This window comes from Mauremys reevesii, linkage group 16 (assembly GCF_016161935.1).
Source record: "Mauremys reevesii isolate NIE-2019 linkage group 16, ASM1616193v1, whole genome shotgun sequence".
Classification (NCBI taxonomy): domain Eukaryota; kingdom Metazoa; phylum Chordata; order Testudines; family Geoemydidae; genus Mauremys; species Mauremys reevesii.
In genome coordinates, this window is record NC_052638.1 from 26,276,260 (window position 1) to 26,303,369 (window position 27,110).

General features: G+C 41.0%; 2 protein-coding genes across 17 annotated transcripts in view; one reads left to right on the forward strand and one right to left on the reverse strand.

Annotated features, from left to right (window-relative positions):
* Nucleotides 1-21,007, forward strand: part of KCTD15 (potassium channel tetramerization domain containing 15) — a 54,942-nt gene extending 33,935 nt beyond the window's left edge. For all 13 annotated transcript variants that reach the window (XM_039502988.1, XM_039502979.1, XM_039502987.1 and 10 more), the window contains 3 exons: nt 4,116-4,260; nt 14,309-14,614; nt 20,778-21,007. In XM_039502988.1, coding sequence (XP_039358922.1) covers nt 4,116-4,260; nt 14,309-14,614; nt 20,778-20,933 — 607 coding nt within the window. In that variant the 3' untranslated portion in view covers nt 20,934-21,007. The remainder of the gene's footprint in view (nt 1-4,115; nt 4,261-14,308; nt 14,615-20,777) is intronic.
* A 3,461-nt stretch (nt 21,008-24,468) lies between these two features.
* Nucleotides 24,469-27,110, reverse strand: part of LOC120384350 (transcription initiation factor TFIID subunit 4-like) — a 195,573-nt gene continuing 192,931 nt past the window's right edge. For all 4 annotated transcript variants that reach the window (XM_039502951.1, XM_039502949.1, XM_039502950.1 and 1 more), the window contains one exon: nt 24,469-26,271. In XM_039502951.1, coding sequence (XP_039358885.1) covers nt 26,104-26,271 — 168 coding nt within the window. In that variant the 3' untranslated portion in view covers nt 24,469-26,103. The remainder of the gene's footprint in view (nt 26,272-27,110) is intronic.

The following is a 27,110-nucleotide window of genomic DNA, read 5'->3' on the forward strand; positions in this document are numbered from 1 at the left end:
TGTTCCAACCAGCAAATAACTGTTTTTATTAAAATCCACCGTTTTGCATTGTATATAAAATTTTCATGTGCCCCAGGCCAGTGGTTCTCAACCTTTTTTAAATTTGTGGATCCCTAAAAAATTTCAATTGGAGGTGCAGCCCCTTTTGGAAATTTCAAATGGCGATGCAGACCCTTGGAAATCTATTGTCTGTATATATAGTTGAATGCTGTTCAGTCAGTTTTCAGTCTAAATCTTGCAGACTCCTTAGACATAATCCATAGACCCCTAGGGGGCCACGGACCACAGGTTGAGAACCACTGCCCTAGACTTTAGTATGAATTAGGACATTTAAGCGTTTCATGTGCAATATTTAGCAGTTTACATTTTAAAACAAACGATTAAGCGCAGGTTGGATTAAAAACCTGGACTATTGGATGTCACCAAGGATCAAAGATGAGCGTCCCCGTCTTAAGCAATGACCTAACACGCCACCTGGAAAGTCTCACTCTTTGGCCTTGAATCTCACTCTTTGGGACTGTAAATCTTACTCTTAAGGACAGCCAACTCTTGGCATCTCTGTTTTATCTGCTTGGTGACGTGCTTGAACCACAGTGCTAAGTTGCTAAAGCCCTGAGGCTTCTGCACATCCCAGTGTCCCAGGAAACAGCACATCTCTCTAGACACATGACCCTCTGTTATTGTATAGTTATATGCAGATCTGCAGTTCTAGCAGCTGTCTGGTCTTGTAAAGGACACAGATCATTCTTGTGGTTTCCAAACAGGCATCTTGCACGCTGACTCTCATTTGCCTAAATTGCAATTTATTTGCTACGCTATTCCTTTACTGGACAGGCTGCAAACCGTTCCTTTCCATACTGTTGCAGGCTTTGTTTCATCTCTTCCAAAATGAGGCCAACCTGAGTAAGCAAATCAACTGATCATTCTTTCTAATGTGCAGCTGTCGGTAAGCAGGCTCTTCATGGCTTTACAAATCACCAGCAAACGTGTCATGCAACCCATGTTCCTGCCTTCTTTGCTGAATTCACCATGTGCTCCAGAAATGTTGCTCCTTCTAGCAGATTTCACAAAGGTGTCATTTGCATTTGTGAAATAATTTAGGAGGATGAATCCTTTCTGGGTGCAGCATAACATACTGCCATTGAAGTTTGTTCTTGGAGCATAAGAGCCTCCTAAAATGTCAGGTAAATCCTTAATCATTTTTCATTCTGTTTTTGGGGTGGCAGTTAAGTCTTTCAACACTCTGTGAGTTTGCCAAGCAGCAAATTCAGTAGTGAAGAAATACTGCTGAAGGCAATTCATACCAGCCTGAAAACTCGCCTTTTGTTTTCTCTACAATAAAAATCCTGCACTGCGCTAAGCACAGCCTAATTGGAAATCCTTTATCCAGTCCTCCCTACGTCTCTTCTTTGTTGACAAACATTCCTCTTTTTATACTGAATAATCTGAAAGCAGCCATTGGATTTCCTTCAGTGTGTCTTAAAACTCAGAAGAAGGGTTCCAAGGGGTAAGAGATCAAAGCTGCAGCCTAGCTGTAAGACACCAGTCTTCTGTAGAAGCTCTCAAAGCTACTCTGTCACCAAGCAAATTAATTCAATAAAAGTGCAAATTGAACATGAGTTGTTGTATCAGGATACCTCTTATTCTTTCCAGTTAAACCGAGAGCTGCACAGAAACTCAGTTGGACTCCTTTAGCCCACGTGCATACTTTGTGAAGGAAATTAACCCTTTAGTTAATGGGCTAAAATATAACACTGTTCAAAGCAGATATTTAACCTGTAACAACTAAAGCAGATACCCCTGGTAACGTCTAGTAAAATAACAATTAGAAGAGAAATAGTGGAATAACTATTTCACGAAAACAAGACCTTTAAACTTTGAGAGTTCATGGAACGATGGGTTTACACTGAATAAACACTGCAAGGCAAACTTGATTGCTTTTTGTGATCGATTTGCAGAACTAGAGGTTGAAGGAAATGCAGCAGATGGGTGGGACTTGGATTTTAGGAAAGCATTTGGTATATTTTCATCATTCAAATCAGCTACGATGCAAACACTGGCACATGTATTGATACTGACTGAAGGATCGTAAACACAGGACAAAGAAACAGCAAAATATGGAGTCAGGGTAAGGGCATAGGATTTCCAGTGAAGTATAGCAGATAATTTTATAAGGTTCATTCTTATTTAATATCTCCATAATTAATATAGAAGACAGTAAATGGGACATTAATTAAATTTGCTGATGATACTAAGTTAGAAAGAGCTGGAGATACCAGATTTAGGTGCAACAGTGGAGAGCAAAGTGGACATAGATTCGCAGTACAATGCAACCTCAGAACAGGCCTGTTCAGATTTGGGCTGCAGACACAAAGGTATCCATCATAGAACGTGGAGGTGCTAGCTTCTCTAAATAGCTCTGGTGCAGCAGCGCCTGGCTTACTGCAGTCAGTTCTGGGCACCTCATTGTCAGAGAGAGATCAGAGAGTTCTGAGAGAAGCAGAAAGATGAGGGGCTGGAGAAATTAATTTATAAGGAAGGGTTGAAAAGGGCTATGTACGGTATAGCTTGGTTAAGGGGAGAGTTCATACAAATATTTGATGAATATTAGTACCAAGTTGTGGGAAAAAATTATTTAGGGTATGCAAGGGGGTACAATGGGGAATAGTGGGAGCATAGGTAAGCTAACTAGCGGGGGAGATTTTTTAACAGTGGAATCTAGAGGACCATAAACTAGTCTCTTAGCGAAATAATGGAACTCCTGTTGTCTGGGACATTTAAAACAAAATGTGGCAAAACACTCGTAACTGCAGTAGGAAACGATGATTATCGGGGAGATGGACTCGATTACTTCATAGGTCATTTCTGTTTCTGTCTTCTATGATGCTGCTTCCAGGAATAGTGTGTGTGTGTCTGTCTGTCTGTCTGTCTGTCTGTCTGTCTGTCTGTCTGTCTGTCTCTATATAAATTGTGTTATTTCTCAAGGGAAGACAAAGCATATTGTAACCAAACAGTCATTTGTAAGTTTGGGGAGGATGAAATCCCAGTCAGGCAATGCCCAGGTCTCTGTATGTAGAGTAGAGTATATTGTTCACAATTTAAAGGAGATAGAAGTGGGAACTGGAATGATGGTCTCATTAAAGAGGAAATATTTAAAAATTTGCATTTTGGTCAGGTTTATGTCTAACCAATTAGCCACCTGGCATAATGTCTAAATTCCTTTTCTTTGGCAACCAAACACGTAAATGACTTCCCTTTGTATGCCTCATCTGGTGAGAAATGACTCCTCTTGGAATACTGGCAACAGCACCACGGCCTCAAGTGGAATAGTTGCAGAAGCTTGTATGGACCATTCCTAGCTGTGCAAAAAATAGTTGTCTAAACCATCCAGCTACAGACGACTAAATATCTAGCACTGAGGGGTTTATGTAACTAACATTTGTTAATTTAAACTGCCTTCTCAAAAATAGAAATATTTTTTGGCAAATGAGAACTGACCTGGTGAAAAATGTACTGACCACAAGGTCAGCACAGTTCAATTCAGGATAAGCTGTACATGGTAATTAGGAACGTATTACATACTTAGTGCCCCACATCCATATCAGCTATGCCCAGCCTATTGCAGGGCAAAAACCTTCTAATCTAGGCAATACTCCTGGCAAAATTATGGGCCCTATTTGCAACCTTTATTCTGATCAATGAGAATTTACATGAGGAGCAATTGCGAGATCAGTATAGATCTGTGTGTGTGTTAGATGTTACCTACATACACGTGTGTATATAGGTAACATCTATCTTTACACACATTTTCTTTTGTCACGATCAATGAGAATTTTACATGAGGAGCGGTTGCGGGATAGGGCCCTCTCTCCATCAGTATAGATGTATGTGTGTGCACATGTGTGTGTTACATACACATATGTATGTATGTAACAGCTATCTTTGCGCACATTCTCCTTTGTCACAGAGTTTACAGAATTAAGATACTGCATTATTATTGTTATCCTTATGCAAGTTGAACTGAGACAACTGAATTGGCTGGACTGTTTCTAAGCCTTCAGGATCTAATGAAATTTTGTCTTTCTTCTACCCATTTTTCTCTTTTCTTTTTTCAGAATAAGTCGTCTGTTTAATGGCACAGAGCCTATTGTCTTGGACAGTTTAAAACAACATTATTTCATTGATCGAGATGGTGAAATTTTCAGATACATATTAAGTTTCCTAAGGACATCTAAACTGCTACTCCCAGATGACTTTAAGGTAAGTGAGGCCATGTCTACAATCCATTTTTTCCTCATTCTGTCATTTATTTTGGTGTCGGTTTATTTGTGTGCTTGACCTAAACACAGTTAACTAAATGTTGATGTTTATTGTTAGAGTTTTTAGTAGTTGTGTATTACATTGGGGACGCTATGATTTAATAAATGGACCAGTGGTTGTCATGGATACCATAAAAAGTTAAACGATGAAGCTCAAGGCTAAATCAGTTTTTCTAAACTAATTTTATTTTCTCACATTTTTAGCTTATTTATCAGGGTATAACAACAATTAAGAAGCGGCAGAAGCAACAGCTAACATTTACCACAGTTTAATGTTCAGCACCTTAAAAAAATGTTTTATATTGGATAGCTACAGCAATTTAAGTTGCATAAATCTAAATTGGTGATTTAAAAACTCCTCACAATCTTAAATAAACCCATGAGGATTTCTATTAGACATAACTCGTTAAAACATTTTGCTTTCAAGGAGTGATCCCTAACACAGATTGTGAAAGGTAAAGTGCTCTCAGGAGAATACAATTTATTGAGGGGATTCTATGGAGCAATACGTTTTGACTGTTTGGTTGTAGATAATGACAAGCTTGCTAATTCTGGATGGTTGAGTGGTGAGACAATCTCCTCCTAGGTGATTTATTTATATTTGGGTTTACAAAAACTAATGCCCTGATATATCCAGGCACGTGCCCAAAAATTAAAAGACAACAGGATACAAAACGTAGTGTACCAGGTCACTGACGTCACAATAAAATAAGAATATATCCCCATTTGGAGTTGGCAGACATGCCCCTGGAAAGGGGAATGCCCCTAGATTTTCAATAAGATTTCAGCTTTCATAGAATCATAGGGTTGGAAGGGACCTCAGGAGGTCATCTAGTCCAACCCCCTGCTCAAAGCAGGACCAAACCCAACTAAATCATCCCAGCCAGGGCTTTGTCAAGCCTGACCTTAAAAACCTCTAAGGAAGGAGATTCCACCACCTCCCTAGGTAACCCATTCCAGCGCTTCACCACCCTCCTAGTGAAAAAGTTTTTCCTAATGTCCAACCTAAACCTCCCCCTCTGCAACTTGAGACCATTACTCCTTGTTCTGTCATCTTCTACCACTGAGAACAGTCTAGATCCATCCTCTTTGGAACCCCCTTTCAGGTAGTTGAAAGCAGCTATCAAATCCCCCCCTCATTCTTCTCTTCTGCAGGCTAAACAATCTCAGTTCCCTCAGCCTCTCCTCATAAGTCATGTGCTCCAGCCCCCTAATCATTTTTGTTGCCCTCCACTGGACTCTCTCCAATTTATCCACATCCTTCTTGTAGTGTGGGGCCCAAAACTGGACACAGTACTCCAAATGAAGCCTCACCAGTGCTGAATAGAGGGGAATGATCACATCCCCCGATCTGCTGGAAATGCCCCTACTTATACAACCCAAAATGCCATTAGCCTTCTTGGCAACAAGGGCACACTGTTGACTCATATTCAGCTTTTCGTCCACTGTAACCCGTAGGTCCTTTTCTGCAGAACTGCTGCCCAGCCATTCGGTCCCTAGTCTGTAGCAGTGCATGGGATTCTTCCATCCTAAGTGCAGGACTCTGCACTTGTCCTTGTTGAACCTCATCATATTTCTTTTGGCCCAATCCTCTAATTTGTCTAGGTCCCTCTGTATCTTATCCCTACCCTCCAGCATATCAACCACTCCTCCCAGTTTAGTGTCATCTGCAAACTTGCTAAGGGTGCAGTCCACACCATCCTCCAGATCGTTAATGAAGATATTGAACAAAACCGGCCCCAGCACCGACCCTTGGGGCACTCCACTTGATAGTGGATAACTAGATGTATAACTAGATAGGGTGAATAATTTGGTCATGATGGAGTCATTCCTCAAATGGGAATCATCACTAGTTTTGAATGGGGAGTATAACCATTTCCCCAACCTAAACCAAATCTCAGCCATTGCTGGACAAATAAGGTATTTTTGTTTTTTATATAGCAAGAATAATCTTACATGGCCCTGGCTCCAAGGAATTTACAGTCTAAATTGGCCAGACAGCAGAGTGCAGGCACATAATATATGATGTGAATGGGGACTGGAAGATCTGGTCTCAAAGCAGTGGCAAGGTTTTGGCTCTCGTAGATTATTCGTTGAAAGGCTTTGCACAAGAAATGTGGTCTTCAGCACTCTGTGTGCAGAGAAGGTGGTTGTTTGGTGCACAAGAGGTGGATGGTTCTGAGTGGAGTGTGGAAAAGAGGGAGACGACTATAAATGGAGTAGTTGGGGTGGAAGAGCAGAAAGGCAGATGGGGAAAATGAGAGAAGAGCTGCAGGTAGGAGTGGAATTGGGCCAGAACCATAAAGCTAAAGGCTGCAAGCTCTTTGTGCATGAAGAGAAGGAGCCAGTGAAGGGATCTGAATAGAAAAGGGACATAGCACAAATGGCAGGAGAGAGAGATGATTTTAGCAGCATATTTGGGAGAGACTGGTGGGAGCCAGCCAAGGAGAACTGGGAGGAGGAGACTGCAGTAATTGGGAGAGAGGATCAAGGCATTGTAAAGGGTTTGGGAGGATGGATTTTAGAGTTGCTGTACAACAAGAACCAAGGGGATGTGAGAATGCGTATCCTCAAAGTGTACGCCAGCCTCAAAGAGGCTGCGGCAAGGCTGGAATTAGAACTCAGGCATTCCTAGCTCCAAGGACCATGCTCAGTCCACTGTTCCATGCTGCCTTTTTGGATGGCGTTATGGTATTTTTATTTTATTCCCCCCTGAGATAGCTCTAGAGGAGACCCCAGGGGAATTAAGGCTCAGAACAAAAGCAAAGTATTGCTAGGTAGGGAGTAACTCAACAAAAAAATGCATAGAAGAATGCATTGCAAAGCTATGCCCTGTAAAACTGCACTGTAAACAGTTTTGACTTCACAGAAATATTGTAATTTTGCCAGTGTGATTAAAGTAACAGAAGACAACAATCAGAGGCTGCAAATGGAATTGTTTGGTGTTTCTAAATGCAAAACATTATTTAAGGTATAAAAACCTTACAGGTTTTCCAGTGGGACTTGCATTCAATGGTTTTTATGTCAAACAAAGCATTGTTAAGTGTTTTGAATATTTATTAGTTTTTACTCCTTTAATTTAATCAAGTCATTTAGTAGCCTCAAGGTTAAGGCAACTTGCTTTTCAACTTGAACTGCTGCTCAGATTATTTTGGAAAGTTTGGAATGTTAGTACCACACCAGTGTTTGTGTGTTTGCTATTTAAGTGTTGTTTTCAGACTGAGATAACACTGAAATGCAGAGAAAGTGGAGTATGTGTTCCTAGGCTAGTGATTCTTTATTATCAAGTTTGACTGGTGTGTTTACGGTGAATATTAACTACAGTTCCAATTACTAATAAGACAAGACTTGAAAGTATTCTGCATCTGACAGGTCTCCCTCCTATCAACATTCCTAACAGATTATACAGTGTTCATGTTTTTGTGGATTCTAAGCAGTGTACAGAGTGATGCTTTAGACTTTTTTTGAAATTATTATTAATTGCTGGGCTTGATTTTTCCCTTGCATCCAAGCTCTGCTCAGCACAGGGGATGGAGGGCAGACAGGGAGCTGGTTAGAGATCCCTGATTCTGCACCAGCTCAGCCTCAGGGAGTCAGAGCAGCTAGGGGCTGCTCTCATTTAAGCCACTGGCCTCAGGTCCATAAGGGGAGGTCTACACTGCAATTGAAAACCTGCAGCTGGCCCATGCCAGCTGATTCAGGCTCGGGCTAAGGGGTTGCTTAATTGCAGTATAGATGTTTGGATTCAGGCTGGAGCACAGGCTCTAGGACACTGAGGCGGAAAGGTCCCAGAGCTCGAGCCCGAATGTCTACACTGCAATTAAACAGCCCCTTAGCCTGAGCCCCACAAGCCTGAGTCAGTTGGCATGGGCCAGCAGTGGGTTTTTAATTGCAGTGTAGCCATACCTCCTTTGGTATGCTCTTTCTGTCAGGGAGGAGTGGCTGGATTTTTGCCACCAGGAGGATCCCATCCTCCAGGGGAATTTTCTCCTGGCCATTTGCAACCAGAATTTAGCCCTTTGTATTGCTCAGGGCCCGCTATTTATACTCCAAGTCCCCAACCAAAAATGGGGCCCATTGTGCTAGGCTCGGTACATACACGCAGAAGGATTAGGTCCTGCCCACAGAACTTACTATCTGAATAGACAAGACCAGCAAAGTGTGGGGAGTGTTCTTGTTTCTATTGAACAGGAGAAGCAGAGGCGCAAAGAGCTAAAGACCGTACCCATGAAGTCTGGGGTAGAGCCTAGAATAGAACCCAGATTGCCCGTATGGCACTGTAAGCACAAGGCCAGCTTTTCCTTTACCTTGATAGAGCCTTACAATTAGTGTGGCCAAGTCTAACATTGTTTGATATCAGCTTAACCTTAATTAATGACCCATGGTAGCAATATGCAGTTGAGCATGGAACTGGGAGGGAACTCATTCAGTGACCAGAGATGCATCTCTCTGTGCTGCTACAGGAGCCTAGAACGGTTGAGGACAGAAGGCAGTAGGCTGCCCCCTCCAAACAAACACAAGCAAACACAACTCCAAGGGACATTGCCATTTCAGACTGTGCAGAAGAACAGGTGATACATCCCCAGCCAGCAGTAAGAGGGGCAGATCAGGCCCTTAGAGGTGGCTTACAGCTTTTGGCAGCCAGCTCTTTACTCACTGTGAGTGGAGATTAGGGTGACCAGACAGCAAATGTGAAAAATCGGGACGGGGGTGGGGGGTGGGGGCAACAGGAGCCTATATAAGAAAAAAACTCAAAACGGGACTGTCCCTATAAAATCGGGACATCTGGTCACCCTAGTAGAGATTTATTCCACAAGTAATCCCACTGACTCGCTGGGCTAGAAACGAGCCCTGACTCTCCCCGTGAGATGTAACCATCGAATCTAAGAGGTGACCATGACCTTTAGCAAACGTGAAATCTGCAACAGATTATCCAGAACACTTTTCTACTAGATCACGAGCAGAAAGATAAAGTGTTTTGTAGAAAGGCAGAACGCTGTCTCTTAAGAAGATTTGTTGGTCATTCTCTCTAGCTCTAAACATTGTCCTGGGTACCGAGGAATGGCCAGTTGGCTTGTGTGTGCATGGCCCTCTGCCCATTGTACATAGGTTCCCTGTTTCAATTGATATAACAGACCTATACCATTAGTTCACTCGGTAGAAACAAAGGTGAGGAGTTGTGATTCCACAGGGGAGTGATACAACAGCCCTGCCAATAACTAGCCAGGACTGAGAGGTCTGAAGCTGCAGTTCCCTGAAAAAGAGGAAAATCACATGCACACAAACACACTTGCTGAACAGGCCCTTATATTGCTTCTCATCAGCCCCCCCCCCCCCAAACTGTGAGACGGGCTGAGTTTTCTCACAAACCTTACAGCAGTGGGAGCCACAACAGCCCTCCTCTTCTGACGAGACCATCATCAGTGTCCCTCAGAATAGTAGCTGATAGGAGGCATGCTCTGAGTGGTTTAGTTCAGTACCAGGGCTGGATTTAAGGGCAGGCAACCTAGGCGACTGCCTGAGGTGCCAGGCTTGGGGGGCTCTTTTTGTTGTTAGCGACAAAAGGGAAAATAGAATGTTTGAAGTTACATGTTCCAAGTATTCCGTATGTGGCTTCATTTTTCACTAACCTCCTAGAATGTTCTGGACCTTTGTAGAATCTCGTGGAATCTTCCAGACTTTCTGAGAACGACATTTTCTTTGAACCTCCTAGAATGTTGTCAGCCATGCCCTTGCAGGTCTATAAGAGGCGGGACATTGCCAGTCAGTCTTGTATGACAGGGATAAATCATGCATGCAAATTCTGCATTGAAGTCGTGAAACAGGCTACAAATGGAATAAAAAATAAGGTATTAAAAAGTTTAGCAAATGGGAGGGGGGTGGCACCAGTTGGTCTAGGGCCGGCCCTGTTGAGCACATTTCCTCTGTCTTCAGACATTAAGGGCCATATGCGACCAGAACACAGTGCTGGAGTCCAGGCTGTGCACTGGGTATCACAGGAAGATGGACGGATGGAAATCCTCTCTGGCGAGGCCTGGAGACCATGTTAGACCATATGGTCATCACCCTCTCCCTTCTCAGGGAGGACAAAATCCACATCATGGGCCCACGGAAGGAAAGGGGAGGCGGGGAAGGACTTTAGATCTGATTTCCATGCAGGGACTGTCTCTGGAACCCTGCCCTGCTGCCCAGCAGGACCTCACTGGTTCCACTCCAGAGCCTCTCCCTGGAGGCAGGCACCAGATTTGTCCCTAAGAGCATACACTGCCCTTTGCTTAACAACAAGATAAATCTGCAGCAGCTTGTGGTCTCTTCTGAGCCTGGGTTTCTGTGTGGCAGCTGAGCCTGTGCCATTATGGTAGCCAAAATAATAACAGTAATAATAACTTTAGCTAGTGTTGTTTGTGTAGAATGCTCCCGTTTTTGGGTGTGCCTCAAACTAGATTCATAGATTCCAAGGCCAGAAGGGACCATTGTGATAATCTAGTCTGACCTCCTGTATAACAAAAGCCACAGAAGTGCCCCAAACTAATTGCTAGATTACATCCTTTGGAAAAACATCCGCTCTTGATTTAAAAATTGTCACTTAGTGAGCTGTTCCAATAGCTAATTACCCTCACTGTTAAAAATTGACACCTTATTTCCAGTCTAATACAAATACACATTTATGAATGACGGGGCTCCTTTAACAATTTCCTGCTTCTCCCGTGATAGGGTGACTGGCAAGATAAACTGAGATTTTTCTTGTACTCTCAGTGGGACTTCACTGTCAGGTGTCGTGCTAATGCAGTGTGGGCTGGCTTCTCCCCCATCTTGCACTCTGAGTCAACGGTTGTCCCTAGACACTTGCAGCTCTGAAGAGTAGCATTTTACACCCACTTTGCAACGGTAAATGATTACACAGGTGCAAGATAGTGGAGAACCAGGTCCTGGTGCCTGCAACTGTGTTTTTTCTTTGTTACTGATTTTGTTGAGATTCTCTTCTCTCCCCCCAGCCAGCCCCCCAAAAATATTAAAATTCCTTAAAATTATTAAAATGCTCAGTTGGCTAGACAATTTGCCAACCACAGACATGGTATCAAGTATTAAACAGTCACCAGGTTTTAAGTTACAGGAGCAAGACCAAATGCAAAGCCTGTATTTGTTCCAGTTTTTGGACCAGCGCATGCTGGTGATGAATAGGTGAAGCAGTATGGTGAAACTTGCATTGCTGCTATGTTGTGAATTAATAGAGGACTTCACTCTCATGGACTGTCAGTCATTAAGTTCTCAGTTAAAAAAATTACATTTTATTGCCCTTATCTTTTTTGCAGAATGACAGGCAAATCACTCCCTTCGCTGCCACTTACAGAATCCCAGGCAGAAGGAACTGCCTGCCTAGATTACCCCAACTGCATTTACAGTATTAAGAGCATTCATCCCAATACAGTTAAAGGATTCTAAACATTTGTTACAAATCACTTTTTGCAGGTTTATGCAGTAAACTAGTTGTAAATATGTACTCCAGGATAAATGGTGCCATGTAATATTCCAGCCTGAATTGGTAGTTGAGGGAGGAAATGGTTTCCTGTTTTTGTTGTTGTGGTGGTGGTGGTGGTGGTTGCTTTAAACAATTTTGAATTGGTGCAAAAAACAGGACGTTGAAACTGGTGTGTGCGCACTCTTATAACTCAAGCTAACTTTTGTTTTTAACAACTCAGGTTGTGTATGCAATTTGTAGTGTGGGCTGATCACTGTGGGTACAAAAATGGAGTTATTTGAGTCTGAACACTGGTTCCTGGCTTAACATAATTTTTTTTTGGCTGATCACAGAAAACTGGAGGATTGAAACTATATCTGGTTTATTTTTGTCCTTATTAAGCAGCAAATAGTTAACAGTGATGCATAATAAGGATCACAGTGTATGGAAGTAAGGCTCTTACACCATTGCTTACCCTAGGTCAGGTCATCCTCTACTGTTCCGACCGTATGCCCATGCATGAATCCGATTTTCTTCACAGCACTTCTTGTCTGACACTGATGTGGTGTCGTGTCTGCCAGCACACGTCTCCTTTTTCTTTAGTCTCTCTTAGGATCCATTCTTGCGAGGTGCCATGGAGGATGCTGGGAACTGGAGTGGTTCAGTCCTTCGGAGGAGGCCCCCTCAGCACTTTGTAGGCTCACTGCTTTGCATAGGAACTGTGATGGTTCCATTTGCTGCAGTCTCCTGCCCCTGGTAGTGGCCTATGCCTGATGCTATAAAAGAAGGAAAAACAAACTCACCCCCATAATTCATTTAGCCAGTGCATGCTCCCTAACCCCAGCAAGCTTCTGCCAGAAGCCAGGGATTGGAGATACACTAGCACAGTTAGGAGATTACAAGGGTAACTGTTAAGTTGTCTATCCATATATCTATATTCTCCATCGAAGGCAGCTGAGTTGCAGTCCCAAATTTGGCCCTAACAGTCAGATCTTTTATGGACATTGCTAAACTCTTTGCTTCAATGATACCTTGGGGCAGTGGATCGGACAGGTGGATTACATGCTGTTACAAAGTAGCACCTCGTGTTCCTTGTACATTCATTGGCTTTTGATTCTACCATTAGTTCCTTTTCTCCTGTGTTATGGATCCATAGAAGGCACCAAATGGCTTTCACTGTACTAATTTTTGTTGTATATCCCTTTATTTTGTCTCCTCAAACGCTTCTCTTTTCTAGCCCAATAGTTTCATTCTCATGAGTATTCATACCCCTCCCATGCTTCTAGACAGAGCATTTTCTGGTGGTCAGAGCAAAGGACTCCAGGGTTCTGTTTCCATATGTTTGCTGACTGTAGGCTGAAGAAGCATTTGTCCTCTGACCTGTAGCATATCCATTTGAAAACAGGTATAATACTTACATGGGGCTATTCTGAGGGTTAGTTAATGATGATTCTTCACATGAAAGGTGCTAAAGTCCAAGGGTTATTATTATTTTTGTCACCTTCTCTCAATCGTTTCTGTTTTTCCCTTTCCAAACTGAATGTAGTCTTTGAGATGGGGATGCACAAGCCCCTCCGCTCGCTGTCTCCCAGCACTGTCTTATGCTCTAGGGAGGGATTCTGGCTGGCATCTGAAACTGTGTTGGCACCCACTGCTTGCCCAAGGATTGGGGGCTGTCAGCACCCTTTCCCTCAGCACACACTAGTGCCCTTAGTCTGGGATGGAGAAAGCCGCCGGAAATGTTTGCTGAAAAGAAGTTAGTGAGCATGTGCCAAAATCACCTCTCTCAATTCACTGAGCTGTTTTAATTACCCAAGGGAACAAATCACACGATGGACAAATGGCTGGTAAAAAGTATTTGTTTAAAAGATGGCTAAGAGTACACATGAGCTTGCAGCCATGCATGTGCTCATTGCATTATTGGAACTTACCAGGTCCCAAACTACGTTTTAAACATATTTTTCTATTTTTAAGAAAATGGCTGCTGGGCCGTTTCCTTGTTGTGCTGCGGATTTAGCCTGCAGGGAGTTTTCACAGCTGAGTTTAAAACCACTAAACCTGGGAGTTTAAAATGAAAACCTGGCAGGCTTCTCTCTCCATGGTAGCACTTGTATGAGCTGCAACAACGAAGTTAAATCCGTATCATTTCAGGAGTTGTGCAAAGAGTAAAGAATAAAGCTTTGTCTCTCTCCTCTGACATCAGCAGGCCCTGCTTATTGCAACCAGTTATTTGGATTGCTTAATCCAAAAGAAAAGCCTTTTGACACTGAGCTTGTGGGATAATAAACATGAAAGACTGATTCAGAGCAATGGGAACTTCACAGTCTGGTCAAGACGATTTAAAACTCTAATATAGTGTGGCTTCCTTTGTAGGTGTTACGTAGTAGAAGAGTAAGACAGTTTGGATACCTGTTGACTTTGCGCTATTGCTGACAATACATAAGCCTAAGTAGGTCACAGGAGAACAATATTCATTTTACAAAGAGAACCATAAGCGTTTCTTTTCTCTCCTCTTTTTTCCTTTTTATAGGACTTTAATCTTTTATATGAAGAAGCAAAGTATTACCAGCTGCAGCCAATGATTAAGGAACTCGAGCGATGGAAACAAGAGAAAGAACAAAGGAAACATTTCCAGCCTTGTGATTGCCTGGTCGTAAGAGTGACTCCAGATCTTGGGGAAAGGATTGCACTGAGTGGGGAGAAAGCTTTAATAGAAGAGATCTTCCCTGAGACTGGGGATGTCATGTGCAACTCTGTAAATGCAGGTTGGAACCAAGACCCAACCCATGTTATTAGGTTTCCTTTGAATGGATACTGCCGGTTGAATTCAGTGCAGGTAATGGCCTTTTAAGCAATGCTGTCTCATGTTGTAACTTTATTTATTTCATGTTCAGTTATATGCAGATTATTTGCTTCTGCTCAATTACCTATTTTTTGCCTGGTGAGATCACAGCCTTTCAGGTTTTCCTAAGTCTAAGCAGAAAAATAGATTTAGATTTTGTGTATGTTAGTGCCATGCTGGTCTCATAATAGTGTTATACTGATAAATGCTAATTTTTTCATCAATGTATAGCCCACAGCATTTTTTCCCTCCAAAGTGCCCCTGGGAAGAAAAAGAGAGTTCCAAAAACTACAAAAAAAAAATCTCCATGCCATTTTATAGAAAATGCAACAATGTGTAAATGCATAATTTATGTCTCACTCATAATTAAATGATGGTGCCTGCGGGATGGACTTAAAAAAATTGATCTCTGCACTTTTTTTTTCAAAAGGATGTTCTATAAAAATTGCCCAGAGTATTTTAAACAAAATGTATTTCATTTTCTACTCAGAGTTTTGACATTAGGATTAAAATTAAACGTATGAAACAAAAAATAACTGGACTGATAGGTGGATGGAAGTGGGAATAAATACCTGGCTAGTCTTTAGGCAGTTGTCTTGGGGGCTATAACTGGTCCATCACAGGGAACGACACATACAACTGCAGGCAAAGCTGCAGAAGTTTGTAGTAGTCCTTGTGCCGAGTGGAAAGAACAGTGCTGATTATGCTGTTAACACAGACATTCATTAGTCAAGGCAAAATAAAGTTCTCTTATTTTGGATGTATATCTTTAAAATATTTTGCAAGGAGGATGTCTGTCTTCGGTGATTTTTATTATGAGAAATGAAGCCTCCAACCTCTGGGTGACCAGTTCCAAGGTTATTAACATCTATAGCTGTTCCGTTAGCTGGAATGTGGGAAAGACTTTGAGGTCTGGGGCCATTTCCTAGTGGACACTCATTCACAAAGCAACTGGTACGCTAAGCAATCTAATCAGAAAGGCCAGGGAGCAATGGGCAGCCAGACTTTACGGAGCTCTGTCTAGCCTCCTAGAGGTGGTCCCTTCATGTGAGAGGAGAGGCATATCAGTGGGGCCGCGTGAAAGAGCTTGCGCTGCCACCATTGTACTTGTTCCGTGACTAAGCAGAGGGTCAGTCTCCCAGGCTGCCAATCTAGAACATTTTCTGAGCACTAAATATGCTGAAAACATTCCGACATATAATAATACATGCAGATTTGCTTTAATAATCTGTATTTTACATTAATAAGTTTCCTCTTTAATTAAAGTTACTGTAATAACATTCCTTGATGTGTTCTGCAAAACAGATCTATTGGCAAATTTTGGTTTCACACTAAACGCTCCCAAACATTTCATTCAGCTCAGCTGATGAACTCAGTTCCCTTGGCTAGTTTTGCACAGGTCCACATCCATTTTCTATTTGAGTGAGGTTTAAACTCGGTTGGATCACATTTTGACCCAAGGCCACCCAGAGGATTCAGGGGGCCCGGGGCAAAGCAATTTCGGGGGCCCCTTCCATAAAAAAAAGTTGCAATATTATAGAATACTATATTCATGTGGGGGTCCCTGTGGGGCCCAGGGCAAATTGCCCCACTTGCCCCCCCCTCTGGGCGGCCCTGTTTTGACCAAACAAAATGGAGTCCCTGGAGGTGGGTCAAAGGCAGGGCCATTTGCTGGTGACATGGCATTTTAACAAGCTTTCTGCACCACTGAGGAAGGAGGTGTCTGCAGTCTAGATAGGTTGGGTGAGTCAGTTTAAAGGTGTTAGTGCAACTGTTTTAGTGCACATTGTCTATGTGCCATGGTTAGGTGCATTAAAGAAATTGAAAAGAAATAAAACAACGAAAGGTCATGCTAGTCAATGACAAACCCAACAATGCACTGTAAACACAAACACTCGGGTGAGGTCAGAAGGCATTTGTTTTGGTAGGTGAGTTGTGGAGAGTAGTGTCACATAGAAAAGCAAAAAGTAACTTGCTCATACTTCATGTTCTTTAATGGGGCGCTTTTTTCAGCATTAGTTCATTCCAGTACCCCACATTCCTGGTTGACATACAGCATTTATTATTGCAACATTTATAAATTCTTTGGAACTTACACAAATTCTTTCATGAAATGGTGTTTCATATCAAGGACTCATATGAAACTGTACATGTAAAACAAATAATGTCAACATGTTAGTGGATTATGGCCAAAAAAATAGCAGCCCTCAATTTAAAATTCCCATTTGTATCTGTATTTAGAGTATAAAGGTTTCCTATAATTTATTTTTTTAATCTTCTGACAATAGGACTTAGTGAAATATATGAATATACTTTAGAGAAAATGCTGTGAAAATTGTGTATGTTGAACATTTCAATACTTTATAATTAAGACCATATTTGTTAATATCACTCTGCAAAATTTAAATGAAATGCATTAAGGTATCATATTTCTGTTTGGAGAACTTCCCAACAAAATAACAGCTCATGTCTCTGTGTCTTTAGAGTGCCTGGCAGAGAGACTATATTAAATCCTAACATAATTGCACTATTTCATATTGGTCATGGGAAATCACAGCTGAGATTCATTTACTTTTTGGCATATTGTCTTTGGAGACTTAAAGGAAAGTAGCTCAGATTTATATATTTGCCATCTTACTTTTTAAAGCAGTATAAGATATTCTTAGGGCCAAGTTTGCAAAATATGGCTTCCACTTATCCATGTGCAAGCGCACTCTCAGCCTCCTGCGTGTACTAGGAACTGCACACACAGCGGTGCGCAACATGCACGCACAGATATTGTAGACATGTGGTGGAGGTGGCATTCTGTACATTTTGCTCATAGCATTCAGTATAATCTAATGCAAGATGCAGTTAAAATAGAACAATATTTAAACATCGCAGCATTGTTACAGGATTTGACCCATTTTGCTTCTTGCTCAGAAAATTGATGATACCTGCATTTTTAACACAAGATTACAGCCAGCAGTCTAGTCCTCCAAGCACACAGGTAGCACTTTGTTCTATGTGCAGTGTTTTAACGGTGTAACGTCTGTCTGGTTTGTGTGTTTTTATATAGCTGGCTCAGTAAAGAGGAGCCGTATGCTAACATGCAGCTTGCCATACCTATGGACTAAGCCAACAACATCTCAGCACTAGTTTTGCATTATAAGCAAATAGATTTTAAAAAAAGTTTGTAGTAAAGCTATTGACATCCATGCCAACACTGAGCTTTGACCTATTGATCCCACCTCTCTCATTCCAGTTAAATGGAGACCCCCTCTGTCCTGCAGCACCTGCTGTACGGGTGGACTGATTCTTTTCTCCACCTTGCCTAGGCTAAGTCTCTTGAAAAATAAATCCCAGCCTGTGGCTTTCCCTACAGCTCCTCAACACCTGGCATCTCCCTTCTGTCTTAGAAGGGGCAATGCTGACAAAATAGTACTATGCCCTGCATCCCATTCTTGCCCCTCGCCTGCTTGTATCCCAGCTCCCACCTCTTTTCATTTTTGAAGAAGGGGGGAGGACTTTCATTTTTTAAATCATTCTTTTACCCCAAATTCTCCCTCTTTCCTTCATCTTCTTGTCGGATGTTTTCTTCTCAATTGCTGGGGAGGCTTTTCCTCCCTTCAGTTGTAATATTTTCTTACATACATAAACTCCGTAAAAATCAGGGCAAAAGTCATTGAGATTTGGCAGATGTAACTTTATTAGAACACAAATCACTTTGTCCCAAGGCCAGACGGAGCTCCCAGGGCAAGCTGATTCAGAGCAGACTGCATGACTCAGGCAAAGCTGTGCTAGAATGAGCGTTTCCTTTTCCTTGCCAGTCTTCTGAAGCCAGGCTAGTGAGCACCAGGCTTTAGTTGCCTTCCACAAACTCAACTATTTGAACTGCTGGTGGCTAATACTAGAGGCCCCAAAGGAAGGCTCCCACAGATGAACCAGCATGGATCTACTACACTGAGTTCACACCATTGGCTAGTCTGATTCAGTGTTCTGCCTCTGGAGAAAGCAAGCAAAAGAAGCAACATCCTCAAGAATGCCTGTCGTCATTAGCATGGTTATGTGCATGGGGGGCCAGGGCAGAAATCTGGCATTAGATTCCTTTTTATTCCTCCTTAGCGATCACTTCATGCCTTAAAGCATGAGATTTGATGGCATTTGTAGTATGCAGAACAAAAAAAAAATCCATCTAAATGTTGTCATTCATTACGAGGCTTAAAAAGAAATGGTTTCTCTTCTGTAGTGTAGATCCTATACAAACACCGTATGGGTTTTCTCCCCACCCAGTAGTATAGACTAACGTTATGCTTATTGCGTTGTTGGGACAAAATATCTAGTCAACTGAACAATCTTTAAAATAAGGCAACAGCATGGCCCGACAGTCCTGCTGGTAAATTATTCAATAGATCGTGCCAGGAGTTAGCTTTAACTAGCTAAATAATCAAGCTCAGTTTTTACTGTTGTGGACTCAAATGTCCTGGTTCTGTGACATGGTGAGTTACATGATACCTATATTATGAGAGAGATCTTTATGTACTCTAAGAATAGTACAATCTGCTCACCTTTGGTGACATTTATAGGTAGCAAAATAGGCAGGAACAGTGTTTCCTGTCTGTAAAGTAAGTATTGGGTCAGTTTATTTAAACAAACTAAAGACACTATCCTGACTTTTCAAAGGTATATGCTAACATTAGCCTTTCCTCTGTGGATCATTTCTATGGTACTTTACTGCATAGTACTTGGCCTAAAGAATATTCGTAGTGTAGCAGTGCAAAGGTTTGGCTGGAAAAGTTTTTGGATGCAGATTTCAAATATGGGTGTGCTGATTCCTTTTGCACTGTTATTCTGCAAATCTTATTGTGCACAGTGGGTTAAGTTATTCTTCCATTTACACCAGTGTTTCCCCACTGAACTCAGTGGGATGTAGCAGAGGACAGACTCTTGTTCTGCTCCTACAATAGCAGTACATAGGCATTGCCTGGCCTATTTGGGAGACGCATGAGGAAACTGCCTTAAGTCCATTCTTCCCATACTGATATGGTCATTGCCGATGCCTAAACAACTGCTGCTAAAGTACACTCTAGGCCTGTATGAAAGAGAGTGTTCACTGGATGTTCCTATCTCAAGTAGTATCAATCTCCAGCCCTTAGAGCTGCACTTCAGCAGGAAAAGAACAGTGAAGGCCCCCTATGGCACTGGAGTGTGAACAATGAAAGTAATCGACAGGAGTGTGGCAGATGATTCTGTGCAATGTTACTGCCCCTGACTCAGTTTTGACCCCACCTAGAGCGAGTCAGTGAGGTTCTCTTTGATTGGTTTCAAACCCATGGCTGTCGAAGAACAGCACATGAAACTAGCGTCCAGGCAAACCTGCTGCTGAAAAGCCTGTGTGCACACCTAATCTGTTGGAGAAATAGTTCATCAACAGTTCATCCATGTGCAAACATGACCCCTGTCATCCAGCCAGCGGTGATCTGCAGCGTTAAGTGCCAGTCATGCAAATTAAAGCTGCCTCTGGGCTGCTTTAACTCATGCATCCAAATTACCCCAAGTTTTCTTTAAAAGAAAAAAATACGTGGAGAATACGATTAACCTGCTTGCGCCAATTTGTTTTCTTATCCACCTGTCTCTGGCCTCCCCATCCCATTCATGGTTTCTGAAAGCAGCACTAAATTCTAGGAAGAGGAGGAGGAGTCTGTGATTGATGCTAGAGAGCCTTGGGAGGTGGCACTCAAAAGATACCCATGATACTTACTTGAGCTCGGGAAGGGCTCAAAATCTTTGCAGCCCTTTTTCTTGAGACTTTCCATATTAATAATGAATTATGGGCACTTGTTATTATGACTTAAACCTAGTGTTATTTTCCTGTAAGAGAGAGCATCAATATCACTGCAGTCCAGTATTTTACTATATAATGTACTGAACTGGTCTGCTGAGTGCTTATTTGTTTGATTAATTTTTGTTTTCAACCGAGGTTTGCTGTAAGCGAGACTTTAATCACAGTGTAGTCATTTAAGAATAAGTTATAAAATTATAGCTGTATAATATTCATTCTATGAGATCTGGAATGACCAAATGCATCATTCAGATCCACTGCTCCAGGATGCTTTTATCACATTCCCTAATGCCTAAAATTGGCTAAAATTAATCTGCACTCTTTTTCATGTTGCAGGTGCTAGAAAGATTGTTTCAGAAGGGATTTAACGTGGCAGCTTCCTGTGGTGGAGGGGTAGATTCCTCCCAGTTCAGTGAATATGTGCTGTGCCGTGAGGACAGAAGACCACAGCCCACCCCAACAATCAGAATAAAGCAAGAACCCCTGGACTAGAACCAACCTTTCCTCCTTTGTAACCATAGAAGTGTTTAATAGTCCCTTATGTGAAACACTAAGGATTTGCAAAACAGTATTAGCAAACAAATTGTGACTTTATGTTGCCAATTAGTGATATTCGAAAACTACCTGTCACATAGCCAGCCATGAAACACATTTGAAAAACCACCTGTTTGTTTTTCATGATGAACAACTGAGCATGCTCAGCGTACAAGGCTTTGTGGGAATGTACTTTCAACCGAACAGCTGTGATGTTGAAAAAGGCAAAGCTTCACAAAGTACTGACCCTTGATTGGGCTTCTGCAGAAAGACCAATTAAAGCAATTTGAATATGTCAGCTGGAGAAACGACAGTTCTTTTGACAGCATCCCTTCCCTCCTCAGTGATTATTCTAAGGCAATGAAACAGGGTCCACCAAAAGGAAGATGGTACCTTAAAAACTGCACTGAGTATCTTCCCTGTCTGAATGCCACACTTCTCTCATATCAGATTTATACCTTTACACCTCCATATGTTATGTTACGTTTCTGTGATTGTAACTCATTTGTGCAAGCAAATGGCTTATTTTTATAAAATATTTACAACTGAAATAACTCTGTGTACAGAATACAAAATCAGAGAAGGACCAATTCATAGTCATCTGGTGCTCTGTACGTAAACACAATTGAGGACTAGTTGTGGCTAATATGTGCAAAAGTAGGGATTTTTTAGTAAGGCCATCTGACATCAAAACGGCACAGCACAGGCCCCAAATGTGGAGTTATAGTTCTTTTGAGATGACAATTTTGTTCTGAGTTTCAACGTTTTGCATCATCAGTGGAGTGGTGGTGCTGCCAAGCATTTGCCAAAGCATCTGCCATTGCCCTTTGTTATTCTTTTACTAAATATACTTAAAACCCACGTGTAGGAGCAGGTGTTAAATATTTTGGACACCTCCTACTCTCCATGGCCCGGGAATTTTTACAAAGGATGATAAAGCCCCATATTTCTCTGTCTGACAGGAGCAGGCCAGGTTTTGTTTATTTTTCCTTCTATTAATTTTGAACTACTATTAAAATACTGATTTTCTAGCTGCCCTGTATCTGTATTTTTTGCTTTAAAGAAGCCATTTGTCTGTAGGAGGTTACTGTTCCTTTAACAAATACAGTATCAACTCTTCTGACTTACGCAGCTTCCTTAACTCAGGAGACAGCACTGTGTTTGCAGGTGCAAGTATATAAATAGCATTCTGCTAAATCCTGTTTACTGCTGTTTAGCATGATTGGGTCCTCAATAACTAATTCATGTGTTAATCGCAATTTAGTTTCTCCCACAATAATTTATAGAATACTGTTGTAGATGCTGAATTTTAATTAAACTGTTTTTAGATGCGTAAGTACAGCTATATAGAACAAGGTACTGAGTATTAAATAGTCAGCAATATTTGACAATTCTGTTTCTCTAATGCCGTCTGATTACTTGGGCAGAAATTAGGACCTGGAGTTTAACACTAAATTTTTCAAAAGTGCCTAGTGATTTTGGGTGCCCATGCTGGAGACTGTACGTGGCTCTGATTTTTGGAAAATGCCCTCTGAAAAATCAGACTTCTTCAAATTGCCCCCGATTGGGCACCCAAAATCACAAGTCACTCATGAAAATCTTAGCCTACTGGCCTGCTGCCTTAGCAGAACAGTTGACGGTCATTTGGCCAAATCTGTCTAAAGATTTTTAAAGTTATTTTATTTCATGGTTTTATGCTTGTTTGACACACTAAATAAAATTGCTAGGTACTGCCATATTTGAAAAGATGGCACTACGTTACCTATGTAAGATATCTGTAGAATTGTATATTATACATTTAATATTGTAAAAAAATTTAACGTATAATTGTCATGTATTTGTGTATACACATTTCTTATACAGAACTTCATGCCATACACATTTCTGTAAAGTAAAAGATCAAAACTGCAGCAAGTAGAATGAACACTCACTTTATCTCCCACATTCTTCAAGAGAGGTAAGAAGCTTGGGCTGTATTTCCACTGGCCTTTGATTGAGTTCAGCTTATTGTAGCCATCTCTTCAAAAAACAGTGTTTGTTTATTGATTCTATAGATTTAGTTCAACTTCTGTTCAAATTCTCCTTAAAGCATCTGTTTAGCTCCTAGCTTTTACCATGTATATTCCGGTTTTGTATTCATTTCCTGAGCAGGGTGATTCAGAGAGAAATGGAGGCTGGACCCTTATGTGTCTGTGCATACTGTTCCATTCACTAACATTCAGCTAGGAGAGGAAAGTTCTTCTGTAGTTACGGTACATTCAGGCTTCAGGAGTATGGGCCAATCCTGCAGTCCTTACTCAGGCAAAACTGCTGAAATCAACAGGAGTTTTTGCCTGTGTCCCGGGTTGTATCAGTAGGAACTGATATTAAGCACCTCTTACAAGGGGGTGAGGACTGTCAGCTCCAGTTGAAGTAAAATGGAAGCTGAAGGGCCCTGTGCTCCTCTCAGGATCAAGCCCATAGGCAGAATGCTTTAGATGTATGTAGAAAGCCATTAAGTATTTGTGGTTTTGTTTGTCTGTTTTCTTCTGTTTGGTGTTCACCATATTTTTATAGCTCAATAAAGCAGCTACAGTACCGACAGCAGTTTGGTAAGGTGGCATCATAAAAGATTCCAGGCTGCTCCAACTGAGTTAAATGTGAACTTGAGATGGAAAGTTTGAGCCATGACATCACAACATTAACTGCAAAACAGCACTGCAGCAAGCAAGACATATGGGAACAATCACTTCGTTAGGAGAAATATGCCCTTTTTTTTAAAAGGAAAAGTTAAGCTAGGACATGTTCTTTTCGTTAGCGACTTCAGGTCACTGATTTAATGTTTATTACAGTTTCATTTGTATCTCTTTTACTTTTTTATATCCCCGTATTCTAAAGTAGCAATATCAGCAAAAACTGATGTGGATTTTTACTTCTGTCCTAAACCATAGTAATACAGCTTGATTAAGAACATTGCTCAGTGTCATGTAAAACAGTTTTTAAAATATCATCACGTCTCTAGTAAAACTGTGGTTTGCAGACAGCGAATGCTTTTAGTTTGAAGGCCGAAAAGTAAACATACCTTGTTTTTTAATCTAATTTCACTGAACAAAATTGGTTGGAATCTCTTTGCTGAGCACTGAAACTGTGGTTTTGAGAACTTCAATCTTCTCTAGCACTTTTACATGTACTGTTCTGTGCCACTGTGCTCCCAAGTCTGAGAGAAAAGTGAAAGGAAAATGTTATGTTGTGCTTATTGAACAAGTCTTTAAGAAAGCAAATGTTGTGTGCATTCACTGACTGTATTTAATAGCATCAAGGTTTGTTGGCAGTTTTATTAGATGTTTGACAAAGAATAAGAATCAGCACAACAGAACATTAAATACTCAGTTTTAGTATTTCTTTGTGGGTATTGTTAATATTTTAATGCAAAATGTTTTTGAACAGTGCTTAAAAACTACAAGACAATGTGAAACTGAAATTAATGTTTGATAAATTAATACTGTATGTCACTCAACTGTGTTACTTTAGTAAATTGTTTTATTTCTTTACAAAATAAGTACAAATAAGGAAGTATGTTTTCACACAAATTGGGGTATTTACCAGTATGTACAGAAATAATCAAAATAACATAATTCTAATAAACACAAGGTCTTTATAAACAATATGTACACATTATCAGTACATTTAAAACATAATTTTACACTTCCTGACTTTAAATATGGTATGAATAATCTTTTGGCTAAATAGCAGCAGTATAAATTTTGTTCTGCTTTTAACAAACCTTAAAATATAATTAAAATTTTTGTTTTTAAAACTATTGGACAGATAGTTCTATTTGTGCTTTCAGTATTGTTTCCCATCCAAAAAAAAATAATGCCTCAAAAAAGTGGCAAGTATAAACGTAGTAAAATTTGAAAATATAAATAAGCAAATGCCTCCCTTCAATCGTTACTGAAAATACTGTTGTGGCTGAACTATAACTGGTGTCCACCTGCTTACTGAATACCACATCCAAAGCCTATTAAGAAGACTCCCATTGGCTTTGCTATCTTATGCTCTAGTCCGGCAAAGCAGTTAAGCACGTGTGTGTACTTACACCTATTCACATGTTGAAAGTTTCACACGTTTAAGTGGTTTTCTGGATCGGGTCTGATCATGCAGCAAGGTCAACTCCCAGTGACTTCTGTGATGACACTGATGACCTTCCAGGATTGGACCCTGAGGACTTAATACTGCTCGCACTGACTCCAAGGAGAGCAGGACTGGCCCCTCCATAACACAACTGGTTTTGACCATGACTTTAAAAATCGGTGTAGAATACTCTAAAATCTTTACTCTCTCATTTTTAAAACCACGATTAGACCATACTCTTCACAATAAATAAAGTTTTTTTTAAATAAAAAACCAACTCAGATTCATGTTACTAACCAGCTGCTACAAATGTACAAAAGGTTGAGCAGATTTAGAAAACAACTGGAAGCTATTCAAGGTAACTCAGCTGGGACGTGAATGCACAGATTTCATACACTTAGGAATGGGCTCAGCAAATGAGTAGTAAAAGCAAAAATCATAAATATATAAAATTTGTGGGAGTGCAGGATGGCTACTCTTTCAGCTGTGCAAAAAATTGTAATTGTAACTAATCTAAAATTATAATAGGCATCACTGTGGTAAGTCATTGAAAACAGCGCTAGTAAAAGTTAAGGAAACAGAAAAGCTAGCACTGTTATTGAACATACTGCTAATAAAACAAATACCATCCTTCAGGCCCAATTCTACAAACCCTTCTTGCAAATTGCCCAGTGTCATCAATGGGATGACTTGTGTAAGCATTTGCAATCCAGCTCTGAATTGGTATAAACTCCCTCTCATCTACTCAGGTTAGCCTCATCTAAAAATGGCCAAACGCCGTAAAACTTCAAGCATAGATCGTATCCATGGATTTAACCTCTTTAAAAACCTTTTGCACATTTTCATTTCTTTCTTTCATTTTATGTAAAGGGGATTTATTGCATGTGTCTGACAACTTTGCAAAAACAAACTACTGGAACACTGACATCTGAAAAAAAATAGAAGGCACATTCAAATTACAGATTTTCAATGCAGGTTGAGCTTCTCTATGAGAAAACCAGTACAATTCTTGGCATTATTTAAGCAAAGCTCTGTAGAGCAGGAGAGAATGGCTAGTTTCTCTTTCCTGTTCCATGTAAAAGATGAAGTCCCTGAGGTTTACTCGAGTTATTTTCTGTCGTGTATACTGTCTGGATGAAGGGGCCCCAAAACCAGCCTGACCTCCACTGGTCATGCCCAAAACCTGTAAGAGAAATAAAGACCATTGATGTTCTACAGCAAAACAAAGATTCTTTTCACGTTGGATTTTTTTTTTTTAGTATCCTAAATTGATAACTATGAGCCTAACCCTTACACGTCAGAAACTTTATGACTGTGAGTAGTCCCACTGAGTTAACGTGAGTAAAGCTATCCACATGCATTCATGTTTATGAGAGATTGGGCCCTCCCTGTTTATGCAAAACAAATTCATCTCTAGTTAACACCATTTAAGTCCATCAAGTTACACAAGAGAAGTATTTAGCTCATTAAATGTCAAAAGTCTTTTTCAAAGCTAGCTTAGTAGCAGTACTTCAGGTCATCATAGAGGGCTGGTGTGTAAGTCTGAACCATGTTCCCGGTTCTTTGTACCCAGGACTGGAAGAATGTGCTGGATGTATATCAACATGTGGCTAGTGTGATTACTCTAGTAGCTGACTGGGTGGGCAGTTCAGTCTGGACTAGATTCTGATACTCTCCTCTGGGCTTCACCGACACAGGCCCAAGGTGATGAGAGACTGAAGAAATTTTGCTAGCAGGCACAATCAATCCTCAGCTGGTAGACGGACAAAATTAAACAGGTGAAAAACCTGGCATGAGAGGAAGCCTCAGGCAGTATGAGGTAGTGCAGACAAGCATTGGTAAAAACATTTTCGAAGCCAAGTTAAATAGTTTCTGCACCTAACTAGTCCAGGGCTAGCTGGCCCTCTGTGCAGAGATGAGTTTCATTCGCTATACCAGCCTCAATTACTGATCTTAAACCAGAGCACTAAATTCTCAAGATCTAAGAACTCAGTCCACAATTTATAGCCCCTTTAGAATGTT